Here is a 17,571-nt window from a genome sequence, read left to right as displayed (position 1 = left end):
TAGAATTTGACCTTTCCCTCTTTCATCATGTCGCCACAGCAGGATGAGAACCCACCAATATCTCAGAGATCTTCCCGAGGGTTTTAATGAGAACAACCCTCCACCGCCTCCACAGCCGAGTATGACGGATGTCCTAGTGCAAATAGAACAAAACCGTAAAGCTCAGACGGCGCTCCTCGAACCTCTCGTGCACAATATGGCCCCTCATGGAGGAGGTGGGGCTGGATACTGTGATGACTTCACCGACTTTCTCCAGACTCAGCCATCCACCTTCATGCAGGTGGAAGATCCTCTCGATGCTGACCACTAGCTCCGAACCATCGAGCAGAAGCTCACACATCTCCAGTGTGAGGACCATGAGAAGGCTCTTTTCACTACCCATCAACTTCAGGGCGTTGCTGGCACGTGGTGGACCAACTACCTCACCATGCATGTCGCCAGCCACCAGGTGTCTTAGGCGGAGTTCCACTAGGCTTTCCATGATTATCATATTCCCAAGGGGATTATGGAGATCAAGAGGCGAGAGTTTCTAGACCTCAAGCAGGGAGACAAGTCAGTTATGGAGTATGTGCAAGTGTTCAACCACTTGGCACAATATGCACTGGATGTGGTCAACACCGACGAGCAAAAGAAATATTTTTTTGTGAATAGCCTCTCCACCAAGATGCAATACCACTTGTCTGCTCATGAGTTCATTGACTTCAACAAGTTGGTGAGCACCTCCCTCACTATCGAGTTCAAGCTAAAGAACCACCAGGAGGAGAAGAAGGGCAAGAGGGTTCTGTCACCTTCCATGGGTCGGAGCTCTCAACATACACGGATGGAGAGTCAACCTCCTCCATCTCACATGTCGGCTTCGACTACTCCACGTCCAATTTGGATAGTGCGGCGTCCATCTTTCTTTGCTCCGCAAGGACAGCCTCCAAGACCCGCTAGTTCTCAAAGAAGTGTGATAGGTGGCCCTGGCGACCCGTGTTACAATTGTGGGCGCGTCGAGCACTTTGCGCCAGAATGTCCTTTCTCGAAACCCAGAGTTGTGGTGTCCGCCCCAAGGCCACCACTAGTTGCGCCCTCCTCTCATCAAGTCTCAAAGGCTGCGTAAATCCTCAAGCGCGGTTGAGTCAACTAAACCACCACTAAGGAAGCTCACAAGGGTGTCAACATGTTGATGGGTACGTTACTTGTGAAGTCTAATTCCATCATCATTCTTGTAGTCATTCTTTTTTTTTTCTGGGGCTTCTCACTCTTTCATAATGAGGAGTTATACTCAGTGTCACGAGCTGAAAGTTAATGCTGCCACTACACCTCATCTCATAGAAGCACACGGAGCCAGTATGCTTATTAATCAATATGTGTCCAAAACATCGATTGTTATCAACGAGATATCCCTCTTTGCAAATTTATTGGTAATTGACTCCAAAGGAATAGACTTCATATTAGGGATAAATTGGCTCACCAAGAATAAGGCTATCATTGATTGTGCTCAGCGGACCATCACCCTTAATGGTCTGTCTGACACCCAAATTCATTTGAAGCTTAAGAACATTGATCCTTGTCTTTATGCGCTGAAGATTGTCAACATCACGGATCTCCTGAACATTCCTGTTGTGTGTGAGTTTTCTAATGTCTTTCCAGAAGAACTGCCAGTAATACCACCCGACCGAGCAGTGGAATTCTCTATTAATCTTTTGCCCGACATGGCCCCGATTTCGAAGAGGTCTTATAAAATGCCTCCAAATGAGTTAGTGGAGTTGAATAAGTAGATTCAAGAGTTGCTCTTAAAGGGTTTCGTTCATCCAAGCTCCTCACCCTGGGGATGCTCGGCCCTCTTTGTGAAGAAAAATGACCAAGCTCTTCGGATGCGTGTTGATTACCGTCCGTTGGATGAGGTCATCATCAAGAACAAGTATCTAATCCTCAAATTGATATTCTGTTCAATCAATTGATTGGTGCCCAAGTATTTTCCAAGATTGACTTGAGATTGGGCTATCACCAAATAAAGGTCCGACCGGAGGATATTCTAAAGACGGCTTTCTCTACCTATTACGGGCTTTATAAGTTCATCGTCATGTCCTCCGGCCTTACCAATGCACTGTCGTTCTTCGTGTACTTGATGAACACAGCCTTTATGAAGGAACTTGATAGATTTGTCATGGTTTTCATCGATGATATCCTCATATACTCCAAGATTGAAGAATAACAATCTGAGCATATCTGTGTTATTCTTGGCTGACTTCGAGATCACAAACTAAATGCCAAGTTCAGCAAGTGTGAGTTCTGGCTTAAGGAGGTCGCTTTTCTGGGGCATGTTTTATCCGAGAGTGGTGTTGTCATTGATCTGAGCAAGGTGCAAGAAGTTCTCAATTGGGTTCAACCCAAGAATGTCACTGACATCCGGAGTTTTCTCAGACTCGCGGATTATTAGCTTTGGTTCATCAAGAACTTCTCTAAGATTGCCAAGCTAATGACTGAGCTATTGAAGCATGGAAGTGTATTCAAGTGGTCGAATGAATGTGAGTCAGCTTTCCAAAGTTTAAAGAAACTGCTCACGATCGCTCCTGTTCTTGCTGAACATAAAGTGGACAAGGGCTTTGATATCTATTGCGATGCTTCCTACATAGGCCTTGGATGTGTCCTCATGCAAGAAAACTGAGTTGTGGCATACGCTTCGCGCCAGTTGAAGCGCTATGAGGAGAACTACCCAACTCATGATTTAGAGCTTGCGAAATATGTGTCATATCTATATAGATTACAAAAATCTCAAATATATTTTCACTCAAGCTAATCTGAAAATGAGACAGAGAAAATGGCTCGAGTTAATCAAAGACTATGAGCTAGAAGTTCATTATCATCCCGGTAAGGCGAATGTTGTTGCCGATGCACCGAGTCAAAAGGCTCAATGCAATTGTCTTATGGTCAAGACTAAAAATGCCACACTTTATGATGAATTCTGAAGGCTTGGACTTAAAATGATCCCAGAGGGATTTTTTGCAAACTTAGAGATCAAATCCACCCTCCTGGATGAAACTAAGGAAGCTCAAAGGGATGATCAGGGCATGGCCCGAATCTGAGAGAAAATGAAGGAAGGCGAGACCACGTGTTTTCCTAAAGATGATCAAGATGTTTTATGGTTTGGGAAGAGCCTAGTGGTTCTAAATGTTGATACACTGAGAAAGAAAATCCTAGATGAAGCTCATGATTCGTTGTTGCCCATTCATCTGGGAAGTACCAAGATATACCAGGACCTCAAACCCAGATTTTGGTGGACTCGCATGAAGCAAGAAATTGCTCGATATGTTGCGGAGTGTGATGTCTGCCGAAGAATGAAGGTCGAGCATCTTAATCCGGTCGGTACGCTCCAACCTTTGCCTATTCCCTCCTGAAAGTGGGAGGAGATCGGAATGGACTTGATTAACGGATTGCTGAAGACCTCTCATGGATATGACTCAATTTGGGTCATTATGGACCGTTTGACAAAGTCCACTTATTTCTTTCCTATCAAGACCACATATTCGGTCAAGTAATATGCGGAGTTGTACCTTACTCGGATTGTTTGCCTTCATTGAATTCCGAAGAAGATCATCTCCAATCGAGGCACTCAGTTTACCTCACATTTCTGGAGGAGCCTTCATGAAGCTATGAAAATCGAGCTCTTCCATAGTACCGCTTACCATCCTCAGACGATGGTCAAACCGAAAGGGTGAATCAAATCTTAGAAGATATGTTGTGGGCTTCTGTTCTCACCTATGGGAAGAAGTGGGAGATTTGCTTGTTATTTTTGGAGTTCTCCTACAACAATAGCTACCAGTAGAGTATTGAAATATCGTCGTTTGAAGCTCTGTATGGCCGTAGATTCCGAAGGTCGTTGAATTGGTCTGAATCCTGCGAAAGGACTTTTTTAGGCTCGGATTTGGTCAAAGAGGTAGAAGAGCATGTTCTGACTATTCGAAAGTGTCTCCTTACAGCTTAATCCCTACAAAAGAGGCTATGAGGACCGCCGACGATAAGAACTTGTGTTTGATATTGGGGACTTTGTATATCTCAAGGTATCGCCTCTCAAAGGGATTCGATGTTTTCAAGTCCGAGAAAAATTAGCGCCTTGTTATGTAGGGCATTTCCAAATCATTGCTCAGCGTGGAGAGGTGACTCATCAATTGGACCTACCTCCGTCCCTATTCGCTATCCACAATGTGTATCATATCTCGCAGTTGAAGAAATGCATTAGAATTCCAACCGAAGTCATTGAAGTTGCAAATCAATAATTGCAACCGGATCTCTCATATTACGAGCGACCAATTAGACATCTTCGATGAAGCGGAACGCAAGGCTCGATGGCACTCTATTAAATTCATCAAAGTCCAATGGAGCAACCACACCAAGGATGAAGCGACTTGCGAGCGTGAGGATAAAATCCGCTCCGAGTATCCCAAACTTTTTGAGAACTTGTAAATGTCGTTGTAATTTTGCATAGTTGGAGAGTCTCACATGTCTATAGTCATCACCATGTTGAATGAGAATATTGTTCTCATAGGATTGCACTAAGAAACCCTTTGAACCAGGAGAACATACTCCTGGTAGTCTGATCACTGCCCATCTGTTAGTCTGATCGCCAGAGGCATTTAGAGCCCAAAACTCTCTATATAGATTTTGGTCTAACCATCGTTTCCGCGGTCTAACCGAGCCGTGACCTGACCGAGCCTAGAGCCAGCTCATGTGAAGGCCCAATGACTATCATTTTGTTCTATCGATGATTTTAAACAAAATTCTTTTCCAATTGTGGGAGATTCCCTTCCACTTCATCACCATCACATTTTCCCTTAGTTTGCCGAATCTCGGGTCGAGATTCTTTTTAGGGGGGGGGGGAGATTTGTCACGTCCCAAAAAGCTAATCACATGATTAAGTATTCATAATTATCATGACTTGATGTCTATACATATTCATTTGATAAATTAGGTTTAAAACACGTTTCAAAAGTTATGCATTTTGAACCTTCATGTATTTCCCACACATAAGCGTGAGTATTTGAGAGTCAAAATGGCTTAGAAGCTAATTAGGAGAGACCCCATAGATGAAAAGGAAAAGAATAAGAAAAAAGAAAAGGTATGAGACTTTCAGTACCAAACTGTTCCTGCAATCTAACCGGGGGTCCCCGCAACCCGACCGCCGGCGCATAGAGGCTCCCTTAAATAGTCGATTTCCTCTCTCCCTTACTCTCTCTTCTCCCATTGCCTCTCTCACTCTCTTGCCTTGCCAAAACCCTCGAGAGAGGGTGTGATCTGTTCATCGCGTTTGAAGGCTGGAGATCGAAGGCGGGAACTCTCTTGAGTTCCAAGAGGACTTCCTTGAGCTTCTTCCCCCTTTCTTCCCCGCCAGAAGGGTTTACTCGCCATTTCTTCCTTCACGGGCCCAATCACCCTCCGGAGTCCAATCAGTGGATCAAGGATTCCCCAGAGGATTCCGATCCAATACGAAGTTCCTCTATGCCGAGGTAAACATCCCCCTACTGTTTTGTCATTGATTCTTAGCTCTAGCCGGTCAACGTTTTGATTTGGACCAGAAAACCCTAGGAAAACTAGGTCTAGATCTCATTATGGGGGTTTTATGTGTTCGAACCATGCATATCATCCAAATGACCATGTAAAACGTTCCCCTAGTCTTGTAGAGTTCTTTGGTGCCCTTAGTCGCCGGAGTCCTCGCCGGTGACCCTGCAAAAGTGTTGCTGGCAGGTTCTGGCAGTTTGACAACTAACATACCGTCAGTTTGACTGTCGACATTCCGTCAGTCTGATCGCCAGGCCCAAAACCTTCTGCAGGCCAGTGGTCTGACCGCCATTTCCACTTCGGTCTGAACGCCATCCATTCAAGGCTATGTGTACTTAAGTTACCTTGTCTGGGGTTTCAAACTTTAAAACCCTAATCTTTTGGCTGTCTTTTGCAAATGTTTTCGAAACATGGCGCTCTATTAATATTCAAGCATGCATCATATGCATATTTTCCATCGTTGATTATTTATGCAATGCATTCTTGATCCGTTTAGAGAGCATTACACCGACGGTCCAAGCGAGAGAAGGAGTCACCAATCTACCGGAGTTCTGTGAGTGTTACGCTGGAAGTATCAAGCAACCGTCAGAGCAGCAAGGAAAGCATCTAAGTATATTGTATTATTTGGTTTGAATTGAATGGAGTCTAAATTGATAAGTTGTCGTTGATGTATGTTTGCATATTTAGCGATGTCGATATCGGGTTTATATGGGTACAACCTATATTGATTTACATTACCTCTACCTTGAGTTATTGATGATCCATATCCTTGTAGCCTTGATAACATTGTTGGTGTCTAACTTATGAGTTATTCAAAATGCTCAGCAATGCTTAGGTCCTCGGTAGAAGACGAGCAATGGTTCAATTATTGTTTGTGAGTTTATGGCTTACTTTTGTTGACAAACACAATGACAATAATGTGTGTTGTATGAGATGTGAGATTGATGCAAGATGTGGGCAGTGCTAGGAGTATCTTTTGCACCGGAGGAGCTCCTCGGTGTAGTTTAGGAGAAGAACCTGGATACCATAAAGCGCTTGCATTGTTTAAACATTGTCCGTTATTATAGTTGGCTCTAGCACTTTCTATACTAACTACATACTAATCTAATGGTAAGATAAGTTGAATACCTCTATAGTTGTGATCATTTGAGCTTGCATATTGATGGTGTGAGCGGGCGAGCTTGTAGAGACACTTATGGTTACTCTGGGAGTCAAACTAAGTGGGCTTCGCACCGAGCGATGCCTGATTCAAATGGTTGGGGCTAATTGGGAAAGGTTGACATGAGTATCCTTGGCTGGACCTGTGTGGTCACTCAAGCCATATAGTCATCGAGTCGTGTGAGTAAAGTTGTATCCCCTGCAGGGTGTAAGAACAATTTAAATTGCCGTGCTCTTGGTCATGAACATGCTTCTGTCCATTTGCAACAGTCGTAGAATTACGAATGTAGGATGTGTGGTATGGTTGGATGAGATGGATTTGAGATGGTTCGATTTATAGTTATGTTCATGAGATGGTTCCATTTACATTTATATGCAAGTCGATGGTTACAAAGTAGAAAGGTATATGTGGTTAAGTATAGGTACTCACACATAGGTGTTTAGGTTGCTTACGCATGTGAATTTACTTAACCTTGTGGCCTACTCCTTGCTAATGACTTAATACATAATCCTTATAGTTGGGTTATTATATGTACCAATTATAGATTAAGTCTTGCTAGTACCTTCGTACTCACGTTACTCTTTCAGGTTCTACCAGTGAGTAGGAGCTCATATTTGGCTACTTTACATCTGCCAATGTAGGTGGCGGGAATAAGTAGTGCAAACTACTCGTGTGGCGAGACTTTTAGATGGAGTCTAAGGGTATATGGATTCACCTAGCTTTTATTGGTTCATAGATGTAAATCTTCTGTTGTGTAGTTTCTAGTTTTGGCTAAGAGGTGAGCTTTTCTTTAATCTTCCTAACTTACTTTTGATGTAAATTGTTGCAAATGGTTAAAAGCTTAAAATGTGTGATATAATCTGAATTGATTGTTGTTTCTTAAGTTTTGTTGTGATGTCTATGTTGGAAAGACATGTGCTCTGATCTTGGCACACAACATGTACCGGGACTATCGAGATGATATTCTATTTAATCATCGTGACCGTAATTAAACAAATAATCATTTTAATAATTAATTAAAATACTATTTAATCAGATCCTCACAGACTACATCTTCATATGGGTATATTCCTGAGCTATTAGGTCATTCCCACAACAACTATGTCATCTCTGATGGCTCCAGTCATATGACTTTTCTCATATGGCATGCAATTGGAACTGTGTAAGATAATTTATTTCACATAATTTAAAAAACGATAAGAGACAAGACGTCCCATATGATTTTTTTATGTGGTAGTGTTTTGACCGAGCGGAGCTCCAAAATCAAACCCAACCTAAACTCACTTCAACTCGGCTCAAGCTTGTAGTGAGCTCGAGCCATGCCTACTAAACCTGAGCTCGAGTCTTTCATAGCGAAGTCTTTTAAGGCATCTCTCAGTATTTGTTTTTCTTTAGTTCTCCTAGCTTCTTTTCGATGTAAATTGTTGCAAATGGTTAATAGCTTAAAACGTATAATATAATCTAAATTGGTCGCTCTTTCTTAAGTTTTGTTTGTCTATGTTGAAAAGACGTGTGTTTTGATCTTAGACACAAAATATATGCTGGGATTACCGGGATGATATTCTATTTAATTATCGTGACCGTTATTAAGCAAATAATCATCCTAATAATTAATTAAAATACTATTTAATCATTTCCTCACAGGCTGACTCTTTACATGAGTATATTCCTGAGCTATTGGGTCATTTCCCCGACAACTGTGTCATCTCTTATGGCTCCAGCCATATGACTTTTCTCATACGACCTACAATTGGAACTGTGGAAGATAATTTATTTCACATAATTCGAAGAAAACCATAAGAGATAAGATGTCTCATATGACTTTTTTTGGTAGTGTGACCGAGCAAGCTCCAAAGTTAAACCCAACCTAAACTCACTTCAACTTGGCTCTAGCTTGCTAGAGCCATGCCTACTAAATCTGAGTTCGAGTCTTTCATAGCGAAGTCTTTTAAGGCTCTTTCAATGCTGATTTTTAGACATTAATTAAATATACAACTAAGTAAAAAGTTGATGTAGTAAGTAATTTAAAAAATGAGAGAGTAAACTTATTTCTTATATAACAAACTAGCCCTTCGAACAATCATAAACGAATGTGAGATAATTAATTGACTTAAAAGATTTTAAGAAACTAGCAGCACACGTACAAACAATTTTTTACTCTCTTCTCCTAGACATCATCTAAAAAAATCATTAGCATATCAAAAGGCTCTTTCATCCATTTTCTACACACGACACCTGTGAATGCATAGACATGCGCTAATTTGGTTTCGTGTGGGACAAGGACGGCATGGGTGCACGCCCCCCAACGATGTCCTACCGCTGCCGACCCTGCAAGGAGAAGGGAATGGAAGCTTGTGCATGGCCTGCGTCTGATTTGAGGTCTGACTTTGGACCGGAACCAATTGATTAGCCACTCACCATGCGCCTCCCGATGCAAAGGTCTCTTCTCCCTTGCGAACCCCAGTGCCATTTACTTCCGTTTCTCGGGTCTCCCTTGCTCGTGTCTCCCGTGCTCATCCCTCCACTTGGTCAACCACATTTAGTTTTTCGCCTCGGTATGTGCGTGCAGGCCTCGTTACCGGGTCGTGTTCTCGCGAGATACTCGGTGCAAGCAAAAGTCAACATGAGCAATGGGCATGCACCGGGTAAATGGGCTGGCTATCGGATGGATCGTTTCCATCGCCGAGGTTCATGTCGTGTCGTTTGTCTATAACAGTTATTCATATGGCAAATGTTCGTCGATGTAAAACGACGTCTGGTCCCTAGTTGTTTACCTGTTTATGTTACTCTTTCAGTTTAAAATAAATACTCCATCCAATTACAAATGTAGATCGTTTTAGATTTATGTATAAAAATTAAGAAAGTAGATCGAATGATCTTGTTATCCTTTATTTATTCTATATTAGAAAAGATAAGTCATTCAATTGTGAAAGTGGTAGCATTTATTAAACAAAGGTAAGACAGAAATAAAAGAGAAAAAATATATAGAAGTTCGAGAATGACTTATATTTAGAGAATAGTTGAGGAGGTTAAAACGACTTACATTTGTAAACAGAGGGAGTATTGTTTAAGTTATGTGTAGTTAATTGTTTTAAATTTTTACTATAAATTAATTCTATGTATTAAGTTTGAATATTTGAAAATAACACGAAAAGATTTATCTTGAAAAGTATTTTCATAATAATATATGTTTGTTATGTTTTATTAATATATTACAATAAAAGTAATAATTAAAGTTGTATTTTAAAAACTGTGTCGATGTCTAAAACTACACTTATTTTAAATTGGAAAGAGCAGTACTTCATGGTAAACTGTAGCTTGGACAGGTTATGGGGGCTGTATCAGATCACAGATTTTAGCACCCTGAGGTAGGTATGCAAATTTAAATTTTTTAATCATTAGTTCAATCTAAAATAAAAAATAAATTAACGACTTACTCCCACCTAATTAAATTAAAAAATTAAATAGTAACCTAAAACTACCTATTGATAACCTATTTACATCCTTACCCTGAGATAAGGCATAAGTACACATTTTTTGTTTTACTACTACCATCTCATCGGAGTAGGCGCATGCACATTGCGTATGTAAAACGGTACTTACTCACTCTGTTTCAAAATAGATGATATTTTAGAGTTAGACATAAGTATTAAGGTAAAAAATAAAATGATCATCTTATCCTCTTTTAATACTATTTATTGTATGAGAAATGAGATTTGTATTGAGGTAAATAACTTGAACTGAAGTTACATCAAAATCGTAAAGCACCATATATTTTGAATACTGTCGAAGAGAGTAAAAAATCATCTATTTTGATCCGGCTGGAGTATTTTCCTAAAAAAAACCCGTCGTGTCCCTCTCTCTGAAATCTCCATTGCTTCTATATATATTATGTTCGTCCTGCTTATGTTGGCCACGGCAGCAGAGCAATAACTGAGAGAAGAGGCTAAGGGAGGAAGGAGATCAGGTAAGAGCAACCGGCAGCAGTTCTTTCTTTGGCAGACACAACGATGCATGCGAGAAGAACGGCCATGGCACTGGTGTGTCTTCTGTGCCTGCCTCTGCTGTTGGTCCAGGGCGTCGTTCATTCCAGGAAGCTCTTATGGACGGTGCAGGAGAAGCAAAGCCATGGTGGCCTTGGCAGCCATGGGACAGGCACAACCACCAACCCGGTGAGCATCTCTCTGAATCTTCCTAGCTAGCTGCTCTGCTTCACATGTTTTGATTCACATGTTTGACCGGTTGATGAGAAGCTAGCAATCTTGCTAGTGAACGCAACTTTAATGAGTATGTATTCTTGCTTGCATTGCAACTATTCATACGCATTGTATGCATTGATAAGTGAGAACGTTACATATATGTGCTGCAGTATTCTTTAGTTATTTTGAAACAATTCATAAAAAATTTAAAAAAAATCTTTGGAAACAGAGAGCTGCCTTGAGGAGTACTAATTAAAAAGTAAATAGTAATGCATCGTTAAGTTGGTGTGCTAGCTATTGTTATTTATTTTTTGCTTGTGTTGAGAGCTTGGAGGGCAATAGCATGGAAGCCGCCTCTGATCATATGCATGGCACCCAGAAGGCCAGAACAGTAGCACCATTCTTATTTTTTTAAAAAAAAGAGAAAATATCGGTTTATATTGAAAGCCAATGAACAGATTTACAACACATCAGAAGGAAAAAAACGAAAACAAAAAACAATAGCTAAAGATACTAGCAGATCAGGATGCACACCAATCAGAGTGATAGAGTAACAAATAACAGTAACACCATTCTTGATGAGCCGATAGCAATCTACATGCTCATCTACATCTGCATACACAACCATCTGATCAAACTTGGTCCAAGCTTAGCCAGGTTACCTCCACATTTTGACATCCGATCAGATGACAGGATTAGTACCAATTGTAATATATCTTAGTGCTAAATAAAGACGCTTCTCGGTTACTAATGCACCTCACGGTGCAGAGGCTGGGATCTTGAACATTACATTATCTAAAAATAATAATAGTAATATTTATGCATCCATGCTAGCTAAGTACTCCTATATAACTACGTATGCAGAGTTAGGAAAATGATCAGTGTGTGCTGAATAATCTGCAGGAACCATGCAGTGGCAGGGGAGGGAGCACAGGCAGTGCAAATCAGGACCAGGTGCAGTGTGACACATCGAAATGGGCAGAAATCCACACAGATTACATCTACACCCAAGATGTCAAACACCCATAAATTGTTCCAGCACCTAGCAGCTCATTATATGTTTAGTTCCGGCGCGTTCTTAATTTCTTCCTTCAGTTTCGTTTGGGAGCGTTCACTGTTTAGTATACGGCAGTGTTACCTAAGATGCGGACACATATGTCGGAATCCAACTCGAATTTGAGTGACCAATTCGGTAAAAAAGTTTGGATACAGACATCCTGGTAACACTGGTGTACGGGTGTATAATTAGTCAGTAACTAGGAGTATGCATGTTAATGGAATAGTTCTAGTATTTCGGTAAGATTTTGGTCCTTATGCTACCTTGCACTGAATATATATGTCCTTGTAATTTAACCAGCATCCTCCCATTCTAAAAACTCATTGTAATTTTCCGAGAATATTCGGTAAGTATTTTGTTTCTTATTTCGGGAAACGGTGCTGAAAATTTACTCTGAAAGTATGCAGTTTAGTTGCTGTTAATTGTTTATTTTTCCAATAGAGGAAGGTTTTTTTTTACAGATATCCATCCTAGAATTGCGGTCCTTTCAGCTGCTCCAGTGTGTTCGAGAATGACCAGACGGCTCACACCGAACTCTGTTACGGCTCACACTGAACCTGTGAATGTGATTCCTCTCATGTCAATGTGATTAGTGTCATTGTGGCGATATTTTTATTCCCATTAGGAGTAGCAGCTTGTGACATATTGTCATGATATAGTGTTAATATCTCGTCCTATATATCTGCTAGGCCAGGGAGAACACTTCTTCTTGGAGCAGCAAAAGATAAGTATATAACCTGGCTGCGTTGATGGATCAACTGAAGTTAAAAAAAAATTACTTTTTTTTTCGAAAGGACGATTTTTTTTTTAACGAAGAAAAGAATTACTTTAATTTATAAAGGAAAACGGTCAAAAAATCTCACAGTTGTACGGTTAAATAGAACCGGTAAAAATCTCACAGTTGTACGGTTAAATAGAACCGGTAGACACTCCAGAACGACAATACGATCTCGAAGCAAAATAACGTCTACACCAAAAACACAAACCCGACAACAGACAACTCTAACCTAACTCATCTGAGGTGCTAACCAAAATAATAAATGTCTCTCACACCTCAGTTGGTGGAGACCACTAAGAATAAAAAGGGAGAGAAAGCGTTGCGGTTTTGATACATGCACGATCATTTCACCTGACCTTGACGCAACAGCAAAACCGGGAAGCCGCCGCGTTCTCGGTGGCAATGCTGACGAGGGAACAGCCGATCGAGTAGCTCGCGTCGACGCAGTCCCGCACGCACGAGCGCCGGTCCGCCCGCTGCCGAACGGATGGTGGAATCGGCGGCCGTTCAGAGCTCCGGGTAACGTGCATGTATCGAGAAGACATCATGCAGAGCCGGTCCTATTGTTTGGAAGGCCCTGGGGCGAACTCACACTCTTGAGCAGATGTCATCGATGGCTTTTCTTTGCTCTGAAACCGACGGGCCGGAAGAGAAGAGAAGAGAAGCTTAGCTTTGGCAGCACAAACAGAGCCACCAACTCAGTGCTCCTCTTCCATTTGGATTAAAATTTGATCCTGTTAAAGAACGAACAAAAGCGAAAGAAGGCTGGTGATGACGCATCACATACTCATCATTCTCACCCTTTCCTTTCCCCTCGATCCACTGCTAGAATGTAGCATAGCACTGCCATTGGCTCATCGGAATGATCACCAACTGGCGACCATCGTAGTAGGCTGCAGCAGGCACTGTTTGCAACAGAGAGGAGGCTTCAGACCGGGCCGGAATATTCGTGGGGAATATTTGCTTACAAGTTCTAAAACAATCCAGAGGCCACGCATGCATGGACCTACCTATCTAGCTAGTGGTTTAGCTCTTTACTAAGTGGCTTCTTTGAAATTTGGGAAGTTCATGGGAGCGACAATGCTGTGGCAACAGTACTATGTCATTCTAAATTTCTGATCTATGGCGGTACAAGCAGAGGCGGATCAGGGGTTTCGCAGCTAATAGAAGTCCTTCGGAGCCTCCAATAATTTTGTATTATAGATAACGAAGAATAAGAAGAAAAGAAAGCGAAAAAAGAAAAGAAAAAGAAAGAAGAAAATAGAGAGAGGTGAATGAGCCTTCCTACTTAGTTTGTCTGCATTTGACACTGAAAAATACATTAGATGAGTTAAAAAGCTCGGGTGCCATCTACATTCCTTATAAGAAAACCTAAAAATATAGTGTCTCTTGCTGACTCTAGAGACACTAACAAATTAGATCCAATGTTAGAGTATATTTAGGATATCTTTAGATATGTTAGTTTTAGATTGATTGTAATCTCAACATACCTATCTTATCTCTAAGATAGGCTTCTTGCTCTTCAAACTTTGTATTCTATATATTTCACCATCGAGGCTCAATGCAGCACGTTGACCACATTAACCAATTATCATATTCTATCATGGTATCACGAGTTTAGTTTCTGATCCTAGCCTACAAACCCAAACCGCAGTCAGCTTCCGCACTGCACGCCCTAGGGAGATTGATCTCTGTCGGAGGTAGCGTCGTCCGTACCTAGGGTTCGCGTCACCGATCATTGATCGGCCGCCCTAGAGAGTCTTTTTTCAATCTATTAATCGGGTTTTTGTCTCTCGCAGGTCGTTGATCGGTGTTTCTCCTTGGTTTTTTCGATCCAAGACCAGTTTGTGTCGCTCGCCGCCTGTCGATCTCGTGCGTCTCTACTCTGACCTCGGCACGACTACACCGGCTCCTTCACCCGTGCGGCATGGTCGGTTCCTCTACGTCAACTCCAACCTAGCGACATGTCCTAGCGTGCGGTGCACGTCTGGGCGCCCCTCGCACCGCGACTTGGCTGCTTTGTCCACACGGTGTCCATGCCATCGTGCCACTCCACGCGCACGGCCTGGATCCGCACCGCCCATCTCCACACGCTGGACCAACGCCCGTCTCTGTCTCTCGTATGACCATCCGCCTGTCTACACGCCTCCACGTGCCACATATCACGTAGCCCGTCTCCGTACCAACGCTTCCACGCGCTTGGATCCGCCCATTGACACACCTCCACAAGGCCATGGACTCGTCTTCACCTGTGCGGCACGGCTGGGCGTGCGGCGCCCGGCTACCCTGTTCGCATGGCGCTCCACGCCTATTCGTCATCGTTTCCACCACTTGGGATGCCTCCGCCACGACCACCTCGTGCTCCCTTAGTCTGGTCAACCGATCGTGCGAAGCTCCTCCCGTCCGATTGGCCCTCTTCCCAAGAACCGAGGTTGTCGATGCGTCGCCTTTGGGCCATAGTGCTGCCGCCTATGGATGCGCATCTATAGCACCACTGCCATGCGGTTCAGCCAACAAAGGATCTCGTCGTCACCCTACATCGTTGTCCCCACGCACCACGACACTCCAGTTAATCGATGCCGCCTCTCTCATCATGTTGTCGCCTTAGTCATCGGCGCACTTGGTCTTCGTCATGCTGCTCATGTGTTCTTCGTCAGCTTCTTTGAGCACCGCCATCACGCTCTCTCGGACACCGGCGTCACTGCTCTAGGCCTCTGGCTACACCTCCCTCTACCGCCTTCGTCCAGCTCAACCTTGTCGTCAACGTTGCAGTCTCCTCCTCAACTACTTTGTCTACTCCGGCAACCGTGGGTTGCATCAACACTCTCCTCCCCGCCACTTTGCGCACTACAACCATCTCGAAGGCCTTATCTGCTGGTCCATCAAACATTGACGTATGGTTGGGCTTCCTACCTTTGTGCGTCCTGAGAAACTAAGTTGAAATGTGTCTTATTTTATTTGTGATAAGTGATTGACATGTGTGTTATTTTGGTTTGATGATTTTTGAATTGCATGGGCATGTATATGTATTGCAATGATGTTCATGACTAACCAAAGTTGCAGAGAAAATGGAGTTGGCATGTTTATCTCTGGGTCCAGGAAAATTGAACACGCCAGATGATTCGACAATGAAGATTCTATACACGTTGAATGTTCCGGTGCTCTAATGGGACACGCGCCGGAGCATTTCAATTCTAAGGTAAAATTTGAAGTACACACCGGATGATCCGATGATAGAGACTGTGAATGATAGAGTAATTATTGCAGAGAGATTGTAGAATTGGCTCTGGTATACTTGAACTCACCGGATGGTCCGACGATGTTGTGTATGAACGTCGGAGTGATCGCTGGAGTAATTCTTGCAGAGGGAGTGCAAAACTGTCGTACAAAGAATTTGAATGTGTCGGATGTTCCGACAACGGGACGAAGAACACGCCAGAGCATTTTGAGTAGAGAGGTTGCAAAACTTGCCGGTTTGACAAGTTGCACACGCTAGATGATCCAGAGCTCAGGAGGTGTGCAGGCCGGACCATCCGGTGTTCACGATTTCTCTGAGATGTACTTGAACTGAAGGTTTTTTATTATGAACTAATCTATAATAGTATTGGAGAAATTTGTTTGCTTTTCTAATGTTATGCAGATGATGGATGCAACTTGATGGGCAAAGGCGAGATGATAGGGGACAAACAGGATGCTTGGTGCCGGACGATTGAGGAGGCTAGGACGGAGTCAAAGGTGATCCTAGCTATGTATATGATAGTCAAGCAAAACTTGGAAGGAATGATGAAACGACGTGTTGACAAAGTCAAGCGAAGGGGATATCGGTGCAAGTGACAAGACATCCTAAGGGATCGGGAGTAGGAAAAACTTGCTGGCGGTCAAGATCGTAAGACGAAGTACATGTGTCAACATCAAGATTCTTGCTTGGGGTCAAAGTAAGCAGCGGTAAGTCACGCTTTGAGTTCTAGCCTCAAACCCGTGGAAGGGTGAAGTGAACGTAGCATCATCGTGAAGCTTGCATCGAGGCGAAGCTAAGTCATGAAGACGTCACAACCATCCGATTGATGGAGGAGAAAATAGAGCAAAATACCATCAGTGCTAGGTATGAGTGTACTATAAAAGAGGGATATTTTATGAAGACGCTAACAAACTTAGGGGTCAAGAAATCTAGACCTATAAAAAGAGAGGTAGGGCTATAGGAGAGGGTGAAGCAGCCACTTAAACCCCCTGAGCTATCCATATGAGAATCTTGTGCTAGTGTTTTAGATGAGAGGAAGATGAGTGCTTAGCTTATGTATTAGGTGAGAGGTTTATGAGAAAAAATCTTTGTAATCTGCTTAAAATAGGGCTGATCTTTCGAAGTAATCAAATTTATTTTTCTTCTCATGCTTGTATTCACCTCCTTCTAGTTTCCCTCTAATGGCTCCCTTACAAGTTTACAAGTTTTTCAGTTTTTGGTTGTGATTTTCGTTTTTGTGCTTATGCTGAATTTTTTTACCTTGTTGGGATCATTCTTCTTGTTGCTATAGGCATAAAATTCGTGTACAAATATACATAGTTGAATATTGAATTCTCTTGCCTCTAAATTATTAACTTGGAGGGTTTCTTCCCCAACATCTATTCTTTTTGGATTAAAGTGTTTCTTCCTTCAAGTTATAATCTTTTGTGGCTATGACTAAGAGAATTGATTTCAATGGAACCTAGGGTTCATATATAATCATGAGAGCCATGATTTCATTTATATTCTTAATTGCAACTTGCTTCTTTCCAATTGTTTGCTTCCGCTTGAGTTTTGAGGTGCGTTGGGTGAAACAAAGGAGAAGGCTATCCGATTTGA

At 42.4% G+C, this 17,571-nt stretch overlaps 1 protein-coding gene across 1 annotated transcript; it reads left to right on the top strand.

Annotated features, from left to right (window-relative positions):
* The first annotated feature begins 10,628 nt into the window (after positions 1 to 10,628).
* On the top strand, positions 10,629 to 12,110 carry LOC133925965 (phytosulfokines 1-like). Its single transcript, XM_062371699.1, has 2 exons — positions 10,629 to 10,872; positions 11,803 to 12,110. The coding sequence occupies exons 1-2, from the start codon at positions 10,711 to 10,713 to the stop codon at positions 11,926 to 11,928; spliced, it is 288 nt and encodes a 95-aa protein (XP_062227683.1). The 5' UTR covers positions 10,629 to 10,710; the 3' UTR covers positions 11,929 to 12,110.
* The last annotated feature ends 5,461 nt before the right edge of the window (positions 12,111 to 17,571 follow it).

This window comes from Phragmites australis, chromosome 8 (assembly GCF_958298935.1).
Source record: "Phragmites australis chromosome 8, lpPhrAust1.1, whole genome shotgun sequence".
NCBI lineage: Eukaryota > Viridiplantae > Streptophyta > Magnoliopsida > Poales > Poaceae > Phragmites > Phragmites australis.
Note: the sequence above shows the minus strand (reverse complement) of the source record. Positions and strands in the feature narration are given on the sequence as shown.

Coding starts and splice junctions, on each gene's coding strand:
- LOC133925965 (XM_062371699.1), top strand. CDS start 10,711: ATGCATGCGAGAAGAACGGCCATGGCACTGGTGTGTCTTCTGTGCCTG. Junction 10,873..11,802: donor CAGGCACAACCACCAACCCG/GTGAGCATCTCT, acceptor AATAATCTGCAG/GAACCATGCAGTGGCAGGGG.